Raw genomic sequence first — 24,900 nt, forward strand, 5'->3', positions numbered from 1 at the left:
CCTGGTTTCTGCTCTAAATTGCTGTTAGGCTAGTATGTTATATGTAAATTACAGTACCTTGAGGTGTTTCTCACATTGTAGCTTAAGAATCACTTGAGTCCAAGTCACCAAGGGTAACTATTAAAAGGCTCAAATTCTTGTACCCCAGCTTCAACCTACAAAATCAGGGTCTCTATAGATGAGGCTAGGGAATCTGCATTTTCCGTAGTCTCCAGGTGGTTTTTCTGTCAGTACAGTGTGAGGATCACTGATGATGCCAAAGTCAGGTACAATTAGAGTTTTGTAATAGCGCAGAGGAGGAAGTCCAAGGAAGGTTTCACCCATGGAAGGAGCCAGCCTGGAGGTGTGGGGTCTCTCCAGGCTTGTTGAATTGCAGTGGTAACTGAAGGAAGGCAGAGAGGACTCTGGTTGGAAATACGGGCCAGAGCCGTACTGTGGAAGGCTTTGAGTGTGGGCTGAGGAGTTTGAACTTGGTTCAGTGCTCAGAGAGGAGTTACTGGATGGATTTCAATCCCACCCACTGCACATGTGTCTGTGTGCATATGTATACCTGTATGTTTGGTCAGACACACACATCCACAGCTGGCCTCTCTGCTACCCACTACCGTCTGTGCCTTAGTAGCTGTGTGAGTTGGGGCTAATATCCATAATAATAATAATAATAATAATTTTTGAGACAAAGTTTCGCTCTTGTTGCCTAGGCTGCAGTGCACTGGTACGATTCTGACTCACTGCAACCTCTGCCTTCCAGGTTCAAGCAATTCGCCTGCCTCAGTATTCCAAGAAGCTAGGATTATAGGCATGCACTGCTATGCTTGGCTAATTTTGTATTTTTAGTAGAGATGGGGTTTCATCATGTTGGTCATGAACTCCTTACCTCAAGTGATTCACCTACCTTGGCTTCCTAAAGTGCTGGGATTTCAGGCATGAGCCACCACGCCTGGCTATATCCATAATTATTGTCTTGGTTTTTGTGAGGATGGATTGAGTTCATATTGTACATACATGAATACCCACACACATGCACACATTGTAGTGGTTAGAACACTACCTGGCACAGGCTGAGTGGTTTATATTTGCTGTTAATGGTGTTATCCATCCTTGAGGTGTTTATAACTAAAGCATATTAGAAAAATCGTAGTGTGATTTAAGAATCTTTTTTTCCATGAGAGCCAGTAGTTTCTCTACTTTCTTAGTGTAATGAAGCTGACTAATACATAAAATGATTCCTGCTTACATGCAGACTTGGCATTTGGCTGTTTATGTCGGAGATGCCCTTCGGGACGCTGTCCGTGCAAATGCTATGGAAGCTCTTCTACCTCATGCACCAGGCGGAGCACGAGAACCTGCAGCAGCTCTCCTCCTCCCTGCAGCCCTCCCAGTGCAAGCAGCAGCTTCAAGGTACAGCCCCTCCGCGCAGGCGGCGTCCAGCTCTCCCTGTCATTGTGTGCTTCTCTTCATAGCTTAATTTTTACTTTAGAAGGACTAAGAGAAAATATTTTACTCTACGTACTCAACTGTAATGATTTTGAAATTCAAGAGACTGCATCACAGTTTTGATATATTAAATAGCAACTAGCATTATCTGAAATCAAAATTTGGTGAGTCCCCAACAATATGCCAGTGAACCCAATATTCTGACTTTTAGGAAGCACTTTTTTGTATGTGTGTGTGTGAAATTATTCTACTTGACAATTGTATTAACAGAAATGTATTAATTGTCTAGAAATTTGTTAAGGTTTTGTGCCCAGCCATTCCACTAATAACTTTCTTTTATTGTTGTTTTTTTTAAGTTGTATTGTTTTTCTGAACTAAAGATGTAGACAGATATACTTTAAAAATTAATTTTGTTGAAAACTTAAGTTTTAGCATCATACCACCTCTAAACTATAGGATATTGATTTATTTTTATTTTTTATTTTTTCTTGAGACAGGGTCTCACTCTGTCACCCAGGCTGGAGTGCGGTGGTATGCTCTTGGCTCACTGCAACCTCCACCTCCTGGGTTCAAATGATTCTCATGCCTCAGCCTCCTGAGTAGCTGGGCTTACAGGTCCATGCCACCACACCTGGCTAATTTTTGTATTTTTAGTAGAGACAGGGTTTCATCATGGTTCCCAGGCTTGTCTTGAACTCCTGACCTCAGGTGATCTGCCCACCTTGGTCTCCCAAAGTGCTGGGATTGCAGGTATGAGCCACCATGCCTGGCCATGATATTTATTTATAACAAAATTATAGTGTTCAAAATGAAAAACAGTATTTAATTGGGTGTATGTTGTAGTGATTTCTAAAAGTTATCCTGTACATTAAAAAATGATAGACAATATACCGAAATACTAACAAGATTAAAAAAACAAACAAAAGATAATGATATTTTTGAAATGTTTTTTTCCTTAACAGGAAGTAAAGACTATTTTCCAAATTTTAAAATGTCTGTATCACTTAAAACCATACACTTTAAAAATTATTGAGCCTCTATTGTTTGCAAAATAGTTTCTGCAGACATTCAGTATTTGTTTTTTTATTTCCTTTTTTTTTCTTTCCTTTTTTTTTTTTTTGAGAAGGAGTCTTGCTCTATTGCAGAGGCTGGAGTACAGTGGTACAATCTCGGCTCACTGCAACCTCTGCCTCCCAGGTTCAAGTGATTCTCCTGCCTCAGCCTCTTGAGTAGCTGGAATTACAGGTGTGCACCACCACATCCAGCTAATTTTTATATTTTAGTAGAGATGGGGTTTCACCATGTTGGCCAGGCTGGTCTTGAACTCCTGACCTCAAGTGATTTGCCTGGCTTGGCTTCCCAAAGTGCTGGGATCACAGGCGTGAGCCACCACACCTGGCTTCCATTTCTAGCTCTCTAGATTGATCATGTTATTCTTCTGTTTCTTTTTTTTCTTTTCTGGTGCTCTGCTTGCATTCCCTTTTGTCTCTTTCTGTTTTTCTTTTTATCTTTTTAGTGACAGCTGTGGACTCCTTTACATATATTCTGCTTTGTAAAATGCTTCTCCATTGTCTGGGAGCAGTGCTTCTGTTAGACCATTGCCAGGGTTGGACCTGGGCTTCCAGAGTGAGCTAGGTGAGAGGTCTCACAGCCATTGTCTGTCCTCTGGCAGCTATTTCTGTGGGTGAAATAGCTAACACAGAAGACAGACACTTCCTTTGGAAGTGCCTGGGATGGTCAGCAGCACTTCTTTGTATGCTTGAGTCCTGGGAGGTCTCCTTTGTAGAGTCATCTCCCTTCATTTCGGACTTCCTGTCTGCCAGGCTCCCTGTTAGCACATGTGGCAGATGGAGCCGGTATCGAACAGCTCAGCTCTGTAATGAATGTGATTCCAGAGCCTGAAGTGACAGTCCCAGCTGTGCCTCAGCCTGGAGCTTTGGATTCTGGGGCTGGAGTTTTCTGTCTGGACTCCAGGCTCCTACGGCACTTTTTATCTTTGTCTCCCTTGGGGCCTGTATCACCTGACACGGGAGTTACTGTGCCACAGCAAAGAAGTTTCGTTTGCCTTATTATGTTCCAACCGTGAGAGTGGAGTCTACAAACTTTAATCCGCCTGCTCTAATTTGCTGTTTTTTCCTCTTCTCTTTTGCTTAATCTTTTATATACCAATTTTTTTTTAGGAGGCTTGATTTTTATTGTTAGTGGAAGAATAAGGCTTCCTAATGTATTTGACCTTCCTAACATTTTATATTTAATAAATGCCAGAAGTACTTATTCTTCACAACCAATACTTATCTGTGGTAATGTGGGTAGTTTGAGCCTGAAATCAGTTTCCAAGGAACAAAGTTTAACCAGTTTTAACATTTCCTAACTAGCAGATTTCTCAGCAGTGATTGTTCAAAACTGGTCTGTTTTAATTTGGCTTCTTTTTGTTTGTTTATTTCTAATCTGATTAACATTCTGGCTACTAGTGAAGTGTAACCATAAGCAAATTTGATGATAAATAAATGTAGAAATGTGTTGATCTTGTTTGTCCTTACAGTTAATATTTTAAAAGCTAATTAGAAGGTTATTTCACTTTCCCATTGTTTTTCCTATAGAGTTATTTAAAATATAAAGCCTTTTCCTTGATTTGTACCTTAAACATTGTAAGTTTGAATGATAATTCTTTTTTTTTTCTTTTTTAAATATCTTTTCACAATGTAAGTTAGAATAGTCATGGCAATTTTTATTATTCTGGGAATGCTCTGTGTAATGATTTCCACTACAAATCCAATTTGGAGATGGAAAATGAAAATTGGTTTGGTAAATGTCCCAGAGTTATTTTGAAAATGCAGATTTGGTGAGCTACCTTGATTTTTCAAATGTGTAAATGTGAGAATGATTTTTGGCTTATTACCTTCTTACTGTGAAAAGTTCCCTCATACTATAAATATGTAATTTTTTTTTTTTTTTGAAAGGGAGTCTTGCTCTGTTGCCTAGGCAGGAGTGCAGTGGCGTGATCTTGGCTCACTGCAGCCTCCACCTTCCAGGTTCAAGCGATTCTCCTGCATCAGTCTCTTGAGTAGCTAGGTCTACAGGCACGTGCCACCACGCCAGCTAATTTTTGTATTTTTAGTAGATACAGGGCTTCACCATGTTGGCCAGACTGGCCTCAAACTCCTGACTTAAATGATCTTCCCACCTCAGTCTCCAAAAGTGCTGGGATTACAGGTGTGAGCCACTGCGCCTGGCCGAGGACATCTATTTTTAAAATGGGCTTTTCTTTCTTTCCGCTGTAGAACTTTGCAACATCTAGTTTACTGTCAAGTATATTTGTGAATATTGCCTCCTAGTGGCAGAATTTAGTATTGCTTACACAGCATCCTTTGCCACATAGGCAAAATATATCACATTTATTATATTGTTTATGACATTCATCAGTACTTCAGTTACGGTTACAACTATTTTCTTGCCCCCAGTTTTTCTTTATAAGCAAATCTCTTTTTTTGGAATGACTTGTTTGCCAAGTAGTTTTCTAGTATTAGCAGTTTTCATTGGTCAGATCTTTATTTGTCTGACGGTTACCAAGTAGCTTCAAGTGTGCCTTTGAAGTTGGCAGTATTGCCTTTGAAGGTGACTGCCTAGTGACAGCAGCACTGCTTTTCAGTTAACAAAGCACGTCACCAGTGACATGCTATTTAATCTTCTTATTAAATAACCTTTTGAGGCAGAGGTGAGAACTCAAGCTTAGAGATGTTAAATGTCTCCTGTGAGATTACATTATGTTTAGAGTTTGTTGGAATTTCAGAGGCTGTCTGGTCCAGCCCTCTTCCTGATTCCTGCAGAAATCTATTTTGGAACAAAGAAAGACCTTTTGTATCTTTAAATATTCCTAAATCTTTTTCTCTAGAAGAGTGATTTAAGATATACATTTATTCTTTCCCTACTTTAATTTTCTTGATGTAAATTTGCAGACCCAGAACATTTTACCAACTTTGAGAAGTGTCTTTCTTCTATGAATAGCTCAGAAGAGATTTGCCTTCTGACTACCTTTGCTCAGATGGCTCAGGCCAGGAGAACCAATGTGGATGAAGACTTCATAAAAATTATTGTTCTGGAGATATATGAGGTTAGCATGTGAAGTTTTATAAATCAGCTAAAAAGTGTTTTCTTTTGCATTGCCTAGTGATTTTTTGGGGGGATTGCTTTTACAAATTGTGACTTACTTAGCTACTGTCTACACTTTTGAGAAGGGATAGAGAATCAGTGGAACATTATTTTGCTATAGGGAATATTGAAAATGTGAATTCTATCCATTCCATTCCCCAATACTTACTATCTTTTGAAATTTGTTGCACCAGTTTCAGTAAGGAGGAGACAATGTAGTACAGCCTGACAAAGTTTTTATGTGGTACGTTTTCCTCACCCCACCCCTTAAACTAAACTCTTCCACTCCTGCCAGTAGCGGGAACCTAGCTTCCAAGCCACTTGAAATGAGATGGTGGGAAGAGTATTGAACCTGGAGTTAGGATACCTGGGTTTTAACTCTGCTATTAATTGGCCATCTCACATCAAAAAAAAAAAAAAAAAAAAAAAAAACCAAAAAACTACCACTCCAGGCTTCATTTTCCTCATCTGTTATATGAAATTACAGGCTGGGATGAGATCTTTGCTCTCTTTACCTTTTCACTGAGCCATCCATGATGGTGGAAGGGAGTGAAATTTGGACCCCTGAGCATCTCAGGACTAGCCCACAGTGGTTACCAAAACATTCATTGGAGTTTTTTGTGTATTTAAACAGCTCTGCACATTTTACACTTTAGGCTGTCATTGATCTGTTGCTCTGCATACAAAGTATCTTCTCCAAAGTATTCAAGTATACTCAAGTAAAATTATGTTTGAAGATGATTATTTGGGTTTTATTACCTTCCCTTAATAATGCAGTTTGACAGTGACAAACTTGGATGTTCTTTCCAGGATCAAATACTTGATTCAGCTGTTCCTATACCAAAACTTGATAACCATGCAAAAAGTTAAGATATTGATGGATCTGGAACTCAGACCATTGTCACAATCTGAAAAATCTGGGGAGAGAAGACATATTTTCACATTTATTAAGTGACATTCTCAAGATCTATTGCTAAAGTAATATTTATGCTCTTGAGTAATGTTTTCAGTGTTTTGACCAAGAGTCACAATAAAAATTACATTCTACATTACATTCTGATCCTGTGTGTGTATGTGCAATTGAAGCAATACTTACTGTTCCTGTGATGCGCTGTTACATTTTTCTATTTTATTTTCTCTGCTATTTTTCTGTTTATTCCATTGTGTTTAAAAATACCATTGGCATTAATGGATTGTAACATATACTTTGAAAGACATAATTCAAAAGGAGTTGGTAAACATTAATGTTTTAGAAGATCTTGTAGACTAGGGATCTTATTTTGTAGGGGAAGATAGGCATTTCCTTGAAATGCATTCTGATTTTCATCATTGTAGTGATTTCCTCAAATTTAGAAAAGTTTTGAAACTGTAGGAACTGTTTCATTGCTACTGACAAACTTTGGGATGTACTTTTTGAATCCACACTTGAAGTCATTGTTGTAAAAAGCTGCTATTCTCTTATATTCCCTCTCCCACCACCTTTCAGCCTGAGTAGACAGTTGCCTATTTGAAGTTTTAACATTTTTTGGAAGATAATGTCAACTAAAGCTCAATGTAAGATTCTTTCCATTTTGCTTGAAAAAACTATGTGTCTTTTGACTGATAATTGGTATTAAAAGTGCCATCTTCTTCTCCCTGCCCCCCATTTAGGTATCTTATGTCACCCTGTCTACCAGAGAGACTTTTTCAAAGATTGGTCGAGAGCTTTTAGGGACCATCACAGCTGTTCACCCTGAGATAATTTCTATCCTTTTAGATAGAGTTCAAGAGACCATTGACCAGGTTGGAATGGTAAGAGCATTGATTTTGTTTATTTTTGTTTTTCCCAATCTTGGGGTAATGGGACATTGGCAAAAATAGGAATGTTCTTGGGAATTACTTTGTCACTTGGGGGTATAACAGGATGAAAGGAACTAACATTTATTCTGCTGGGTTCTGTGCTGTTGACCATGCCAATTTGGGATTAGCTGCTGCTTATAAAAAGCTGTGATTATTTTTCTCAAAATCAAGGTTGACTTGTCCTCCTCCTTCAATAACATATCTTTACTTATGACCTATAGTTAATTAACAGTTTTTATTTCATAGTTTTTCTGTTTTATACTTGGCAGAAACAACTGACAAAGAAGGTCCTATTTAAAGTCAGTCAAAAGCAAAATAAATAGTATGTAGTTACTTAAGTTGAGGAGGACACAGATTTAATTTGTTTCTGTCATTTGTCATAATCCCTTTTGCAGTCTTCATGTAGTTTTTCAAAAGTTTTCTCGAGATACATTTCACATACCATATAATTTACCTACTTAAAGCATCTAAGTCAGTGGTTTTTAGTCAATTCACAGATGTGTACAACTCTCACCACAGTCAATTTTAGAGCATTTTTCATCACCTCAGAAAGAAATCCCACAGTCTTCAGCTATCACTCTTCTTTTTTTTTGAGACGTAATTTTGCTCTTGTTGCCCAGGCTGGAGTGCAGTGGCTTGATCTCTGCTTACTGCAACCTCTGCCTCCCAGGTTCAAGTGATTCTCCTGCCTCAGTCTCCCAAGTGGCTGGGTTTACAGGTGCCCACTACCATACCCAACCCATTTTTTTGTATTTTTAGTAGAGATAGGGTTTCACCACATTGGTCAGGCTGGTCTCAAACTCCTGACCTTAGGTGATCCACCTGCCTTGGTTTCCCAAAGTGCTGGGATTACAGGCATGAGCCACCTAGTGCCTGGTCTAGCCATCACTTTTACTCTTCTGTCTCTTTCAGCCCTAAGCAGCTTTCTTAGGTTAGGGCCCTAAGCAACTTTCATAGATTGGGGCCCTATGCTGTCTCTAGATTTTGCCTATTTTAGACATTTCATATTAATGAAACTGTGTAATATGTGGTCTTTGTGACTGGTTTATTTCACCTAGCATGATATATCCTCAAGGTTCATCCATGTTGTAATATGAGTCAGCATTTACTTAGTTTTTAAGCTTGTATAACAATTCCTTTGTGTGTGTGTGTGTGTGTGTGTGTGTGTGTGTGTGTGTGTATAGAACTTTTTGTTTATCCATTCATTCTTTGATGGGGACTTGGGTTGCTTCTGCCTTTTGACTATTGTGAATAATGTTTCTATGAACATGGATGTACAAATACCTCTTTGAGGCCTTGCTTTCAGTTCTTTTGGGCATATTCCCAGAAGTGGAATTGCTGGATCATGTCATAATTTTATTTTTAATCTTTTGAGGAGCCATCATAATTGTTCTCCATAGTGGCAGTACATGGTACATTTTCCTTTTAAGAAAAACATTGTGTGCTACTGCAAGATGATTATATTGAGATAAGCTTTTCATATACAGTTCAGTAAAGTAGGAAGTTTTCTGTTGCTCCTTCTTGAGTGATTATCTAGTGGATGAATTCCAGAGAAATGTACAGTGGGTCATATGATTCTTTCAGTTTGAGTTCATGACATTTTTTTCTCAAGGGTTTTCTTGGTTTTGGCTACGTTTTTTTTTTTTTTTTTTCCCTGAGACAGAGTCTTGCTCTGTCTCCCAGGCTGGAGTGCAGTGGTGTAATCTAGGTTCACTGCAACCTCCACCTCCTGGGTTCAAGTGATTCTCCTGCCTCCTGAGTAGCTGGATTTACGGGCATATGCCACCATGCCCAGCTAATTTTTGTATTCTTAGTACAGATGAGGTTTCACCATGTTGGCCAGGGTTGTCTCGAACTCCTGACCTTGTGATCCACCCACTTCAGCCTCCCAAAGTGCTGGGATTACAGGTGTGAGCCACTGCACCCGGCAGTAAATTTTTTTACTTTGGCCTTTGGCATTAATACTTCTAGTAGTAAATTGTGCCCAGAGATTTGCTTAAAGTTAAGTGTGAAAGTTGAAGCCACAATGTTTCAATGTAAGTTGCCTCCACTACTGGTTTATATATGTGTTTCTGTTGTGCTCTATGAACTTGTAAGGTTTTTGGAGGAAATTGTTTAAGCTCCCATGCCTTCAGATGGATATGATGGCTTTGAGTATTTTCACAGTGACCTTGGGCTAATCTGGAATCAGACCCTAGCTCCAGAGTTGGAATGTGATATGACTGGGGGCTCAGAACTTTTAGTGACACACTTGGAGTATGTCTGAAGAGAACTTTCTGTTCTAGAGGCCTAGCCTGAGAGGCACATCCTATGTAGAAATTGCTGTGGGTTAGGATAATTGGTCTGTTTTTTTTAAAATTGTAATTTAGGTTTTGGGGTACATTTGAAGAACATACAAGATAGTTGCATAGGTACACACATGGCAGTGTGATTTGCTGCCTTCTTTCCCTTCACCTATATCTGGCATTTCTCCCCGTGCTATCTCTCCCCAACCCCGACTGTCCCTCCCCTATTTTCCCCCAACAGACCCCAGTGTGTAGCGCTCCCCTTCCTGTGTCCATGTGTTCTCATTGTTCAACACCCACCTATGGGTGAGAACATGTGGTGTTTGATTTTCTGCTCTTGTGTCAGTTTGCTGAGAATGATGGTTTCCAGGTTCATCCATGTCCCTACAAAGGACATGAACTCATCGTTTTTTATGGCTGCATAGTATTTCATAATGTGTATGTGCCACATTTTCCCTGTCCAGTCTCTCATCGATGGGCATTTGGGTTGGTTCAGGGTCTTTGATATTGTAAGCAGTGCTGCAATGAACATTCGTGTGCATGTGTCCTTATAGTAGAATGATTTATAATCCTTTGGATATGTACCCAGTAATGGGATTGCTGGGTCAAATGGAATTTCTATTTCTAGGTCCTTGAGGAATCGCCACACTGTCTTCCACACTGGTTGAACTAATTTACACTCCCACCAACAGTTTAAAAGTGTTCCTATTTCTCCACATCCTCTCCAGCATCTGTTGTCTCTAGATTTTTTAATGATCGCCATTTGAACTGGCGTGAGATGGTATCTCAATGTAGTTTTAATTTGCATTTCTCTAATGACCAGTGATGATGAGCATTTTTTCATATGTTTGTTGGCCTCCTGTATGTCTTCTTTTGTAAAGTGTCTGTTCATATCCTTTGCCCACTTTTGAATGGGCTTGTTTGTTTTTTTTCTTGTGAATCTGTTTTAGTTCTTTGTAGATTCTGGATATCAGCCCTTTGTCAGATAGGTAGACTGCAAAAATTTTTTCCCATTCTGTTGGTTGCTGATTCACTCTAATGACTGTTTCTTTTGCTGTGCAGAAGCTGTGGAGTTTGATTAGGTCCCATTTGTCTATTTTGGCTTTTGTTGCCAATGCTTTTGGTGTTTTGGTCATGAATTCCTTGCCTATGCCTATGTCCTGAATGGTTTTGCCTAGATTTTCTTCTAGGGTTTTTATGGTGTTAGGTCTTATGTTTAAGTCTTTAATCCATCTGGAGTTAATTTTAGTGTAGGGTGTCAGGAAGGAATCCAGTTTCTGCTTTCTGCACATGGCTAGCCAGTTTTCCCAACACCATTTATTAAACAGGGAATCCTTTCCCCGTCGTTTGTTTTTGTCAGGTTTGTCAAAGATTGGATGGTTGTAGATATGTTGTGTTGCCTCTGAGGCCTCTGTTCTGTTCCATTGGTCTATATCTCTGTTTTGGTACCAGTACCATGCTGTTTTGATTACTGTAGCCTTGTAGTATAGTTTGAAATCCAGTAGTGTGATGCCTCCCACTATGTTCTTTTTGCTTAGAATTGACTTGGCTATGTGGGCTCTCTTTTGGTTCCATATGAAGTTTAAGGTGTTTTTTTCCAGTTCTGTGAAGAAGGTCATTGGTAGCTTGATGAGGATAGCTTTGAATCTGTAAATAACTTTGGGCAGTATGGCCATCTTCACAATGTTGATTCTTCCTAACCATGAACATGGAATGTTTCTCCATCTGTTTGTGTCCTCTCTTATTTCGTTGAACAGTGGCTTGTAGTTCTCCTTGAAGAGGTCCTTTATGTTCCTTGCTAGTTGTATTCCTAGATATTTTATTCTCTTGGTAGCAATTGTGAATGGCAGTTTGTTCTCGATTTGGCTCTCTTTAAGTCTGTTATTGGTGTATAGGAATGCTTGTGATTTTTGCACATTGATTTTGTATCCTGAGACTTTGCTGAAGTTGCTTATCAGTTTCAGGAGATTTTGGGCTGAGACAATGGGGTCTTCTAAATATACAATCATGTCGTCTGCAAATAGAGACAATTTGACTTCCTCTTTTCCTATTTGAATACCCTTTATTTCTTTTTCTTGCCTGATTGCTCTGGCTAGAACTTTCAGTACTATATTGAATAGGAGTGGTGAAAGAGGGCATCCTTGTCTAGTGCCAGATTTCAAAGGGAATGCTTCCAGTTTTTGTCCATTCAGTATGATATTGGCTGTTGGTTTGTCATAAATAGCTTTTATTATTTGGAGATATGTTCCGTCAATACCTAGTTTATTGAGGGTTTTTAGCATAAAAGGCTGTTGAATTTTGTCAAAGGCCTTCTCTGCATCAATTGAGATAATCATGTTGTTTTTGTCTTTGGTTCTGTTTATGTGGTGGATTACATTTATAGACTTGCGTATGCTGAACCAGCCTTGCATCCCTGGGATGAAGCCTACTTGATCATGGTGGATAAGCTTTTTGATGTGCTGTTGCGATCAGCTTGCCAGTATTTTATTGAAGATTTTTGCTTCTGTGTTCATCATGGATATTGGCCTGAAGTTTTCTTTTCTTGTTGAGTCTCTGCCAGGTTTTGGTATCAGGATGATGTTGGTCTCATAAAATGATTTGGGAAGGATTCCCTCTTTTTGGATTATTTGGAATAGTTTCAGAAGGAATGGTACCAGCTCCTCTTTGTATGTCTGGTAGAATTCAGCTGTGAACCCATCTAGACCTGGGCTTTTTTTGGGTGTTAGGCTCTTAATTGCTGCCTCAACTTCAGACCTTATTATTGGTCTACTCAGGGTTTTGACTTCTTCCTGGTTTAGGCTTGGGAGGAGGCATGTGTCCAGGAATTTATCCATTTCTTCCAGTTTACTAGTTTATGTGCGTAGAGTTGTTTGTAATAATCTCTGATGATGGTTTGAATTTCTGTGAAATCTGTGGTGATATCCCCTTTATCGTTTTTTATTGCATCTATTTGATTCTTTTCTCTTTTCTTTTTTATTAGTCTGGCTATTGGTCTGCCTATTTTGTTGAACATCTTTTCAAAAAACCAGCTCCTGGATTTATTGATTTTTTGAAGGGTTTTTGGTGTCTCTATCTTCCTCAGTTCTGTTCTGATCTTAGTTATTTCTTGTCTTCTGCTAGTTATTTAGGTTTTTTGATCTTGCTTCTTCAGCTTTTTCAATTTTGATGCTAGGGTGTCAATTTTAGATCTCTCCTTGCTTCTTATGTGGGCACTTATTGGTATATATTTTCCTCTAGAGACTGCTTTAAATGTGTCCCGGAGATTCTGGTATGTTGTGACTTCGTTCTCGTTGGTTTCGAAGAACATCTTTATTTCTGCCTTCGTTTCATTGTTTATCCAGTCGACATTCAAGAGCCAGTTGTTCAGTTTCCATGAAGCTGTGCAGTTTTGAGTTAGTTTCTGCATTTTGAGTTCTAACTCGATTGCACTGTGATCTGAGACTGTTTGTTATGATTTCCATTCTTTTGCATTTGTTGAGAAGTGATTTGCTTCCAATTTTGTGGTCAATTTTAGAGTAGGTGTAATGTGGTGCTGAGAAGAATGTATATTCTGTGGCTTTGGGTGGAGAATTCTGTAAATGTCTATTAGGTTTGCTTGTTCCAGTTCTGAGTTCAAGTCCTGGATATCCTTGTTAATTTTCTGTCTGGTTTATCTGTCTAATATTGACAATGGGATGTTAAAGTCTCCTACTATTATTGTGTGGGAGTCTAAGTCTCTTTGTAAGTCATTAAGAACTTGCTTTATGTATCTGGGTGCTCCTGTATTGGGTGCGTATATATTTAGGATCGTTAGCTCTTCTTGTTGCATTGATCCTTTTACCATTATGTAATGCCCTTCTTTGTCTCTCTTGATTTTTCTCCCTTTAAAGTCTATTTTATCAGAGATGAGAATTGCAACTCCTGCTTTTTTTGCTCTCCATTTGCTTGGTAAATCTTCCTCCATCCCTTTATTTTGAGCCTTTGTGTATCCTTGCATGTGAGATGGGTTTCCTGGATACAGCGAGGATAATTGTTGATAAGGACAAAACCTTTTGGGAGGTCCCGGAGTATAAAATGCAGGAATTTATTTTGTAACAACCTGCAAATTGATGTCAGATTTTTCTTTTGGCCTATTGTATAATTTCAAAAATTGGCTCACTTCAGAGGACACATTCTACTTTCAGTGGCGAAATCCATGCATCTTTCCTTTAACCTCTTCAAGTAAAATTAGTGATACTTTGACTTTCAGTGAAAGCATAAATATATTTTAAAATATACTAGGTAAATCCTGTTTTGTTGAGAATTCTCACTAGAATTCTTAATTGGATTTTCTTTCTAATTGTTATGCCTTTAATTTCTTTTTCTTGCCTTAGTGCATTGACTCTAAGCCCTTTATTAAAATATTGAATAGAATTAGTGAGAATGGACATTCTTGCCTGATTTCCTATCATAGAGGGAAGGGTTTAAAAGTTCACTTGTAAGTATAAATTTTCACTGATGCTTTATATTAGGCTAAGGAAGTGTTTTTCTGTTTTCAGTTTGCTGAGTTTTCTTCATGAATGAGTATTCAAGTGGTTTTTGCACATTCATATGAGATAATCTTATGATTTCTTCCTTTATTCTCTTAATGTTGATGAATTACATTGACTAGTTTTCTTTCTTTTTTTTTTTTTTAATTGCATTTTAGGTTTTGGGGTACATGTGATGAACATGCAAGATTGTTGCATAGGTACACACTTGGCTATTGAATTGTCATTGTGTATTTCTGGAATAAATACACGTTTGTGTATTATTACTCTTTTGAGGCATTGCTAGATTTGATTTGAGACTGTTTTATTGGCAGTTTTTACATATATCCATGAGGGATGCTGCTGTATCATTTCTTGTTATGTCTTTATTTAGGTTTTAGTTTTAGGGTTGTGTTAGCCTCATAACATGAGTTGGAAAACATTTTCTCCTCCTCTGTTGTTTGAAAGAATTTTTGCATAATTGCTATTAATTCTTCTTTGATTGTTTGATATAATTTACCAGGGAAATCGTCTGGGTCAGGAATTTTCTTCGTGAGAAGTCTTTTGATGATACATTCCCGTTTTTGTTTGTTTGTTTTTTTGAGACAGACACTCTGTTGCCCAGGCTGGAGTGCAGTGGCACAATCTCAGTTCACTGCAACCTCTGCCTCCTAGGTTCAAGCAATTCTCCTGCCTCAGCCTCCTGAGTAGCTGGGGTTACAGGCACATGCCACCATGCCTGGCTAGTTTTTGTATTTTTAGTAGAGATAGGGTTTCACCATGTTGGCTAGACTTGTCTGGAACTCCTGATCTCAGGTCATCCACCCGTGTTAGCCTCCCAAAGTGCTCGGATTACAGGCATGAACCACCACGCCTGACCAACACAGTGGATTTCTTTGTCTTTTTGAGATGGAGTCTTGTTCTGTCACCCAGGCTGAAGTGTGGTGGCGCTATCTTGGCTCACTGCAACCTCTGGCTCCTGTGTTCAAGTGATTCTCCTGCCTCAGCCTCCTCAGTAGCTGGGATTACAGGCACATGCCACCACACCTGTCTAATTTTGTATTTTTAGTAGAGATGGGGTTTCACCATGTTGGCCAGGCTGGTCTTGAACTCCTGACTTCCAGTGATCTGCCTGCCTTGGCTTCCCAAAATGCTGGGATTACAGGTGTGAGCCACTGTGTCTGGCAACAATTGGATTTCTTTAACAGATGGGACTATTCAGATTTTTTTTTTTTTTGAATCAGTTTTGGTAAGATGTTTTTAAAGGGATTTTCCCATTTCATCTAACTTGTTGAACGTATTGGCATAGGGTTGTTTATGGTAGTCTGTTGTTAATCTTTTAATGTCTCTGGTGTCTTTCATTATAGCTTCACTTTCGTTCTTGATGGACAGATATATGACATGCCATTGGGATAGATGCTTTTCAGACTTCAAAGCATCTGTCATTCAGATAGATGCTTTTCAATATCTCATTGCTATATTGTGCTAGCACTACTATTTTGCTTTTCCTGTCAGACACCTGCAACACACAGTAGGACTTTTCTATTGAAATTATCATTTTACCATTTTATGTGAAAGATGCAAGACCTATATTAATGAATCCTCATGAAAATTTAATAAAGCACACAGAAAAATTGAAAAAAGGAAAGGAAGGGTTTCTTTAAAATTCACTCTACTATTTAAAAAAATTTTGTTTTGGGTAATGGGATCATTTTTACCTCAAACCTCAGTGTCTGCATAGTATACCCATGTAACACCTGCACATGTACCTTACGAATATAAAAGTTGAAATTATATTAAAAATTTTTGTTTAGGCTTCAGTTTAGAGCAGTGTAGGAACCTGATAAATGCCATGTCTAGACCTTTGTTGTTTGATATGGTAGCTGCTAGACGCACATGATGAAGAGATGGAGCTCTTGAAATGTGGCTGGTCCAAGTTGGAACCTGCTCTAAGTGTAAAATATTCACTGAGGTTTGAAGACTTTGCAGTCACAAAAGAATGTAACACATCTCAATTTCATATAGTAGTTACATGTTGTAATGATAATATTTTGGACAGCAGATTAAATAAAATACATTATTAAAATTAATTTTACCTGTTTCTTTGGGCTTTTAAAAATATAGCTGTTAGGAAAATTAAAATTACATATATGACTTACATTGTTTTTCCATTGTACAGCACTATTCTAACTATTCTAGACTTTGTAAAGTGAATTGCTCTTCTGATCAGTCTCCCTTAAAGCAAACTTTATTCAGTGAACTTAGATTTATTTATTTATTTATTTATTTGAGCTGGAGTGCTGGGATTGTGCAACTGTACTTTGTCACCCAGCCTGGAGCACAGTGGCATGATCTCAGTTCACTGAACCTCCGCGTCCCAGGCTCAAGTGGTTCTCCGACCTCAGCCTCCTGAGCAGCTGGGACTGCAGCACCCACCACTGTGCCTGGCTAATTTTTATATTTGTAGTAGAAATGGAGTTTCACCATGTTGGCCAGGCTGGTCTCGAACTCCTGACCTCAAGTGATCTGTCCACTTCAGCCTCCCACGGTGCTGGGATTACAGGCTTGAACCACCGTGCCCTACCCAGATTTATCTTAATTTGCACACTTGGATGTGTTATTTTAAAAGTAGTGCTGTAGATTTTTTGTAAATAGGATTTAAAAACTTTTTATTGTGGATTATCTCAAATACATATGAAAGTAATGAGAATAGTATGGTATAATGACCTATCATCAAGTTTTAACAGTAACTATCAACTCTTGGTCTCTTTATTAATCTTGTTTCATCTTACTACCCTTCCCCTAACCCCACCCCTGGCCTAGATGGCTTGGAAGCCAGTAGAGTATCTTTTCAAATGCCATAGAATAAATAGTTACTTAAAGTGCTAAATTGTTTTGCATTTTAAGTAATTAAAGTGAATAGCTGTCCCCTGATTTATCATGACTTAAAAAATGTGCATTAGTATGGTGATTTACCTAAATTGAAGCATGCCAATTTGAATATTTAAAAATGATTGATCTTTACAAAGGGTTACAAAATGTACTTTTGATGTATCATCAGTTTTAATACCTACTTGATTTGGTTGGCCATGATTTCCATTTCACTTGTCTAAAAATCAAACAAAACCCCAGTTCCTTTTGGAAATTTTTTTTTATTTTTTATTTTTTTATTTTTTTATTTTATTTTATTTTTTTTAGACGGAGTCCCACTGTTAGCCAGGCTGGAGTGCAATGGCGTGATCTTGGCTCACTGTAACCTCCACCTCCCGGGTTCATGTGATTCTCCTGCCTCAGCCTCTCGAGTAGCTGGGATTACAGGCTCACACCACTATACCTGACTAATTTTTTTTTATTTTTTATTTTTAGTAGTGACAAAGTTTCACTGTGTTGGCCAGACTGGTCTCGAACTCCTGACCTTGTGATCTGCCTGCCCCAGCCTCCCAAAGTGCTAAGATTGCAGGTGTGAGCCACCACATCCGGCTGGAGAAAATTTTTTACAAGCAGTTTAATAATATACTATTGTAGTAATATAGCATTGTTCCTAAGTCTTTATTTTAATGATTATTGTTTTCTTTTTAATAAGGTTTCTCTATACTTGTTTAAAGAACTGCCTTTGTATCTTTGGCGACCTTCTGCATCTGAGATAGCTGTGATTCGGGATTGGTTATTGAATTACAACCTGACAGTGGTGAAGAATAAACTGGCCTGTGTTATTCTTGAAGGACTGAATTGGGGATTTGCTAAACAGGTATGTGTTCAAACCATTCCCTGGAGACTGGAGGTTGTACATGCATCAGTTTCAAAGAAGGGCTCTCTCAAAACACTAAAACACTTCTGAGTATCATTTACAAGGTCCACAAATTCTTTTAGCTGTGTCAGAGTTAGGATTTTCTCTTTAATTCTCTTTTGTAGAATGAGCAACTGTGAAATGAAGATAAATTTTTCCACGTTGAAAATCTTCCCTTTTTCCTTATGCACTTGTATCTGTGTGTGTGTGTGTATGTATGTATGTATGTATGTATGTATGTATGTATGTATGTATTGAGATGGAGTCTTGCTCTGTTACCTAGGCTGGAGTGCAGTACCTCCCAGGTTTAAGTGATTCTCCTGCTTCAGCCTCCTAAGTAGCTGGGATTACATGTGCATGCCACCACGCCCGACTAATTTTTGTATTTTTAGTAGATACGAGGTTTTACCATGTTGGCCAGGCTGGGTTCTAACTCCAGATCTCAAGTGATGTGCCTGCCTCGGCTTCCCAAAGTGCTGGGATTACAGGCATGAGCCACCACGCCTGGCCATATCTGTTGTTTTGTCTCTGGCTAGTTCGTTTTAACAAATGATAGAACAAGAAAAGAGAATGCAGACATAATTTATTAAATGTCTTTCTTTCTTTTCTTTTCTTTCTTTCTTTCTTTTTTTTTTTTTTGAGTTAGAGTCTCTCTCTGTCACCCAGGCTGGAGTGCAGTGTCATGATCTTAACTCACTGCAACCTCTGCCTCCTGGGTTCAATCTATTCTCCTGCCTCAGCCTCCCAAGTAGCTGGGACTACAGGTGTGTGCCACCACACCTGGCTAATTTTTGTATTTTTAGCAGAGATGGGATTTCACCATGTTGGCCAGGCTGATCTTGAGCTCCTGACCTTGTGATCTGTCCGTTTTGGCTTCCCAAAGTGCTGGGATTACAGGCATGAGCCACCATGCACAGCCAGTTTATTAAATATTTTTCTGTTTAACTAAGTAAGCACCTTCCTGGTTTGTGGCATTGCCCTTGACCCAAAGTGTTTGTAGAGATTCTTGGGTGGAATGGGGACTGACACTCAAAGATACATTTTTTTTGGCTGGAGTAGGGATTAAATCAGGTTCAAACCTATCTAGGTACAGGTTCAAACCTATCTAGGCTCTTGACAGTTATTTGTCTGTTGTCATTTTATAGCTTCACAGTGTTGGATGTGATTTTTGGAACATTTAGCTTCTGCATCAAAGATCCTTTCTTACTATTCTACCTTCCGTACCTTGATTCAAAAACAAAGCAAAACCAAGGTTGTATGTTTGCGATTTTTTTTTCTCTTTAAAAGGGTACCCTTCATCTGGATCAAGCAGTCCATGCTGAAGTGGCTTTAATGGTTCTTGAAGCTTATCAGAAGTACCTTGCTCAGAAGCCATATGCTGGGATTCTTTCTGAAAGTATGAAGCAGGTATTTCTTTCTCTTCTGTATTGAGAACATGAATCTTTATCTTCCCGACATTTAGAGATAAAGATGAAAACCTTATATTATTGACCATTAGGTACCCTAAAAACATTTCTGGCAATTTAAGATACTATAATTGACTTCTATGGTTTGATAAAGATTCTTCTTTAATAACTAGCCTTTATATAACTATTACAATATTACAGAATTTGTGTTGAACTACAGGGTGTGTTCCAGCTTGGCTGTACTGGCTCTGGAGAACTGACTTAAATTTTTAGGAACTTTGCAAGCCAGGTCATTAAGCTGTTGGGAGCTTAAAATTGACCGTGGTGGGAAATTTTACACCATCAAAATTGGCAAGTGCTATAAATGAGACTCCTGTCTGGATTTCCTGATTGTTAAACATATTTATCAGCACACCATTCATTGAGTATCAACTTTTATGTTACTTTTCTTTTATGTGAGCTAAGATCAGGTTCATAAAGTGACTAGTAAGTAAGCAGAATGTGTGAGTGAGAAATCGCTTTGATGTAGTACAATAAACATTAATTGGAGACTCGCAAGTAGAATATCCCTCTCCTTTTAGGACATTGTTGGTCACAAAAGGAGATGAGTGTTTGAGCTTACTGATTTCGTTTGTGTGTGACTAATGTGGCTTAAAATAAATAATTGTTTTAGGTTTCATATTTGGCCAGTATTGTTCGATATGGAGAGACGCCCGAGACCTCATTTAACCAATGGGCCTGGAGTTTAATCTTGAGGTTAAAACTGCACAAAAACGATTATGGAATACAGCAGAATTGTCCAGCTGTTCCCTTCTCCAGCACTGTGCCTGACATGACAGAGTCACCCACGTTTCATCCTCTCTTGAAGGCTGTGAAAGCAGGCATGCCCATTGGCTGTTATCTAGCTTTATCTATGACAGCTGTGGGCCACAGGTACAGTGTTGGGCTGAACTTCTAGGGTTGCTGAACCTTGTAGATAGTTCTAGAATTGTATCTTTCATATCCCAAGTTCTGGGCCTCCGTCAAACCTATTGAGGAGTAATTAGGGCCCAGTAATAATCCTTGATTAACAGCTTATCAAGGGGAGATGCTGCCCAAATTCACATACTTCAGATTTGTACAAGCAAGTCACCTTGTTACGTTATGAAGAGAGTTCTGCTTGTCTGCTGGAATGGGATGTTCATGTAAAATAAATGTTAGTGATCAAATAAAAATAATCGATCACCTGTAGTAAAAGTTTTGAAAAATTGATGGCAGCCCAACTTAGTCTTCTTAACTAGAGGTCTCCTTAACTGTCCAGAAGGATGAAATGCCTGACCAGGTCAGGTGCCTCTCTGGTATGAGCCCAGAGCTATCTGTGTTTCTTCCACTGGAGCATTTATCACACTATATCATTGTTAATCTGTTTAATTTTCTCAGAGGTTCAGTTATATATAACTTCTATGACAGAAGTGTCCAGAAATGGCATTTAGCTTGTGTTACTGTTTTATCCCTAGTGATGAAGACTGTATCTGGTGCAGTAAATAATTGAATGCATGAATTACTTCTCAGTTGATTAAACATCCTTTTCTTTAACATTTCTTTTCTTATGCATTATTTTTTTTCTAGCCTATTCATTTTTCTTCAGACCCTTTGACCTCTGCTTTCTGATTCTTGGGTTTTAGACTCACTGTCTAAAACACAATTTAGCATCCTCATTTCAACATCTTGTTCCACAGTAATTGCAATTTCCTTGGGATACCAGTTGCAGTCAGCTGTAGTGTTCAGCCTTGTGTTATGAAGTAGGAGAGATACAGAATTGTTTGATAGCTTCCCTCGGGTTGTTGACAGTTTAGTGGAGATGATAGACATAAAACAATCAGCAATGCTATAGCATATAATCGCAGGCTGAATGATATGTGGAGAGCAGTGGTTCTCAACTTCTGTTCTTCTTTAGATTCACTTTCAGAGCCTTTTAAAAATCCCAGTGCAGGGAAAAGGGTGAGAATCCTGGCCTAAGTGGGCTGGGGGGCAGTTCTCTAGATATCTTTAAAGTACACCCTGGATTGAGAGCCACTTAGGAGCCGAGCAGAAAGAATGTAATGGAAGGAGAGATGAGTAGAATGGGATACTTTCATAGAGGAGCTGAGATTTGGAAAGGAGTCTTAAATTAGACAAGACATCTGCTGTAGTTTGGATGTTTGTCCCCCCAAACCTCATGTTCACATTTGATCCCCAGCATTGGAGAGGGGGCCTAATGGGAGGTGTTTGGGTCATGCAGGCTGATCCCTCATGAGTGTCCTAGTGCCATCCTCTCAGTAATGAATGAGTTCTCGTTCTCTTAGTTCGCATGAGAGCCAGTTGTTGAAAAGAGTGTGGCCCCTCGCCTCCTCCTTGCTTCCTGTCACACCATGTGATCTCTGTACATGCCAGCTTCTGTTGGCCTTCCGCCTTGTGTGGAAGCAGCCTGAGATTCTCACCAGATGCCCAGTCTTCCAGCCAGCAGAATTATGACCCAAATAAATGTTTTTTCTTTATAAATTGCCCAGTCTCAGGTATTCCTTTATAGCAGTGCAACATGGACTAGGACTAAGACAACATCCTAGGCTAATGAGCAGGGTGATGATGTATTTCTCTTACAATTACTTAGTGCCCACAGTTTGTTGAAGATTCAGCTCAAGGGCCGTCTCCTGCCACCTGTAGCCCCTGAACAGCATGCTCACTGTGTTTTATTGTCATTGTAATCTCCCCTGCTCCTCATGGACTGTTTAGGAAATTAGGAAAGTGGAGAAAAAGCCACTCACTTCTGCCACTCTTGTCCAGTGACTATTTTGTTGTGACATTGTCCCTGTATTCCCCTCTCTAGTAGTTATGACCACGAGTATAAAATTTTATGTTTTATTCCCTAGTATCTTTATAGCAGACATGTTTTTCCATATGCCTTTGGTCATCTTGTACGTTATTTTAAAATGATGCAATAACATTTCCAATTGAATGGATTTTTCTAAAATCTCCTTAAGTAATTTTCCGCCTCTGAGTTTTAGAGTTAAAAATAAACCTGAAAAGCACATCTTTACATGGATCATCTTTTATATTTTTTTCCATACTTGAGATTATTTTTGAAGGATAGAGTCTTTGAAGTGAGGCAGAGAATAAGAAAAGTTTTATGCCAAATTGGTTTTAGCAGAATTTTGCAGTTTATTCAGGTCAAGTATCCCTAATCTGAAAATAAGCTTTAAAATGCTCCAAAATCGGAAACTTTTGAGTTCTGACATTGCACTCAAAGGAAATGTTCATTGGAGTATTTAGGGTTTTTGACTTTTGAATTAGGGATGCTCAGCTTATAAGTATGATACAAGTTCTCCAAAATATAAATAAGTTAGAAATCTGAAGCGCTTTTGGTCTCAAGCATTTCATATAAGGGATAGTCAACCTGTACTGACAGATTGGGCTCACTTTTGAGTCTTCTCTTTGTTGTGATACCTTGTGGGAATATCCAGATGAGGAGAGCCCCTGTGGTCCTTAGGAGAAGCTCTGTTTGAGAAACAAAATATGGTAGCGGAGAGTGTTGTGGATTAGAAATTTGCAAACTGGGGTTCCCAATTTGACCTTACCCTAGGAAATTATGTGAATTTGGGCATGATACTTCACCTTCCTCATCCACAAAATGAAAATATAGATTAACTTTTAAGTTCCTTTGTAATTCTAGAATTCTGGGTCTAGTATTTCTGTGTGAAGATTGGGTATAAAACATGTGTTGGAGACTTGAGATAACCCAAGGTATTGAAGGCTGATAACTCATTGGAAGAACAGGATTTTATGAACCAGCTACCTTGTGTATTCATTGCCTTTCTCTTTTTTCATAGCATTGAGAAGTTCTGTGCAGAAGGCATTCCACTGTTGGGAATTCTGGTCCAGTCGAGACATTTGAGAACAGTGGTCCATGTCCTGGATAAGATTCTACCTTTATTTTACCCTTGCCAGTATTACCTTCTGAAAAATGAGCAGTAAGTGTGTTCCATCTGTGGCAGGAGACAATCTTTAGAAACAGTCCAGCAAGTACAAATCACTGTGTCTTCTGGTTTCTTAAGTAAAATAAAGGGAGTGCTATTTCAACGGTATATTATGGGGCGGAAATATTCTGTGCACCAGTTTAGAATGCAGGTTGATGAACAGTGATTTTAATAATGTCTCCAGTTTTATTACCATAAAAGATATTTTGCTTTTCATTTATTAGAACTTTGAATTGCTTATAGGAGCTTATTAGTATGTGAAGGAGCAGTTGTTTCCCTGAGAGTCTGGGAATCGCGCTTCTGATATTGAGCAGCAAATGGCTTTGCCATTTTAACAATAGAAAACATTGTTTTTAATTGTTTACAGTGTATATACTGCAGTGTTGCAAACAGATAAGATGTGTAGGAAGGTGGGAAGAGAACAACCTGTCTAGGGAGTAGAGAGTGGAGCATCTGGCTGGGGCCTCTTGAAGAGTGATGAAAGGGGAGGTGAGGCCTCACCCCATGTGGAGTAACCCTCTACAGTGGCAACACTTAGTACATCCAGTGGCACAAGGGGAGATGACAATTTTCCTGTTGTGTGTCTTTGCAAGTAGTGTGTCTCCAGCTTGCCCAAAAGAGCTTATTTAAATATGGATTCCCTGGTTTCTCCCCTGGAGATTTTACTTTAGTAGGAATGGGTTAGGTCCTGGGAACTACTCACCCAACCCTGCCAACCCTCTTTTTAAGAATCAGCACCCTGGGCATGAGGCAAGTTTGGGAACAGTTTGGAAACGTCTCTGCCTTTATTTGTGGAGGTGGGGAGTGTGGAGGGGAGAGTGGTGGTGCCTTTGGGTGTTTCTCCTCTAACGCTCTTTAACTAGCATGTGTTTGTGTGCTGTAGATCTGTTCTTACACCTCTGCGGTAGACAGCATTCCTCTTAACCCATGTTAAATGTGAAAACTTTATTCTTCTAGAGTCCTTTCTTAAATAGTGCTTTGGTCTAAAAATGAGACCAGTTTTGGAGTTTTCTGTTTCCTCATAAGTAATTAGGGAAAATTCTGTTGAGTTCTGATCGGAAGGTAAAGTATGTCCTACTGTGTGCTTGGCAGGTTTTTGTCGCACCTCCTCTTGTTCCTACACTTGGACAGTGGTGTCCCTCAGGGTGTCACGCAACAGGTCACCCACAAGGTGGCACAGCACCTGACAGGAGCCAGCCATGGGGACAACGTGAAGCTTCTCAACAGCATGATCCAGGTGAGGGCCCTTGCAAGCCCCTAAATACACTCTTGCCTGTCTTCCCAACCAAGACCTCTAGTGTTACACTTTAGTCATTTCAGATCACTTGGCTCAGTGTGCTTTTGGGCAAGAAAGGCAACAGATTTGGGCTTGTAGTGGAGGTAGATATTATTTTGTTGCTATTTAAAAAATGAGAGGCTGGGCCGGGTGCGGTGGCTCATGCCTGTGATCCCAGCACTTTGGGAGGCCGAGGTGGGTAGATCACGAGGTTGAGAGATTGAGACTATCCTGGCCAACAC

The 24,900-nt window shown here is 39.1% G+C and overlaps 1 protein-coding gene across 2 annotated transcripts in view; it reads left to right on the forward strand.

Annotated features, from left to right (window-relative positions):
- EPG5 (ectopic P-granules 5 autophagy tethering factor) overlaps positions 1–24,900 on the forward strand; it is a 122,111-nt gene that overhangs the window by 30,345 nt on the left and 66,866 nt on the right. For both annotated transcript variants that reach the window (XM_003924695.4, XM_074383525.1), the window contains exons 11-18: positions 1,244–1,401; positions 5,394–5,548; positions 7,237–7,377; positions 17,781–17,945; positions 19,272–19,391; positions 20,064–20,323; positions 23,236–23,376; positions 24,475–24,619. In XM_003924695.4, coding sequence (XP_003924744.2) covers positions 1,244–1,401; positions 5,394–5,548; positions 7,237–7,377; positions 17,781–17,945; positions 19,272–19,391; positions 20,064–20,323; positions 23,236–23,376; positions 24,475–24,619 — 1,285 coding nt within the window. The remainder of the gene's footprint in view (positions 1–1,243; positions 1,402–5,393; positions 5,549–7,236; positions 7,378–17,780; positions 17,946–19,271; positions 19,392–20,063; positions 20,324–23,235; positions 23,377–24,474; positions 24,620–24,900) is intronic.

Source organism: Saimiri boliviensis, chromosome 13, assembly GCF_048565385.1.
Source record: "Saimiri boliviensis isolate mSaiBol1 chromosome 13, mSaiBol1.pri, whole genome shotgun sequence".
NCBI classification, from domain to species: domain Eukaryota; kingdom Metazoa; phylum Chordata; class Mammalia; order Primates; family Cebidae; genus Saimiri; species Saimiri boliviensis.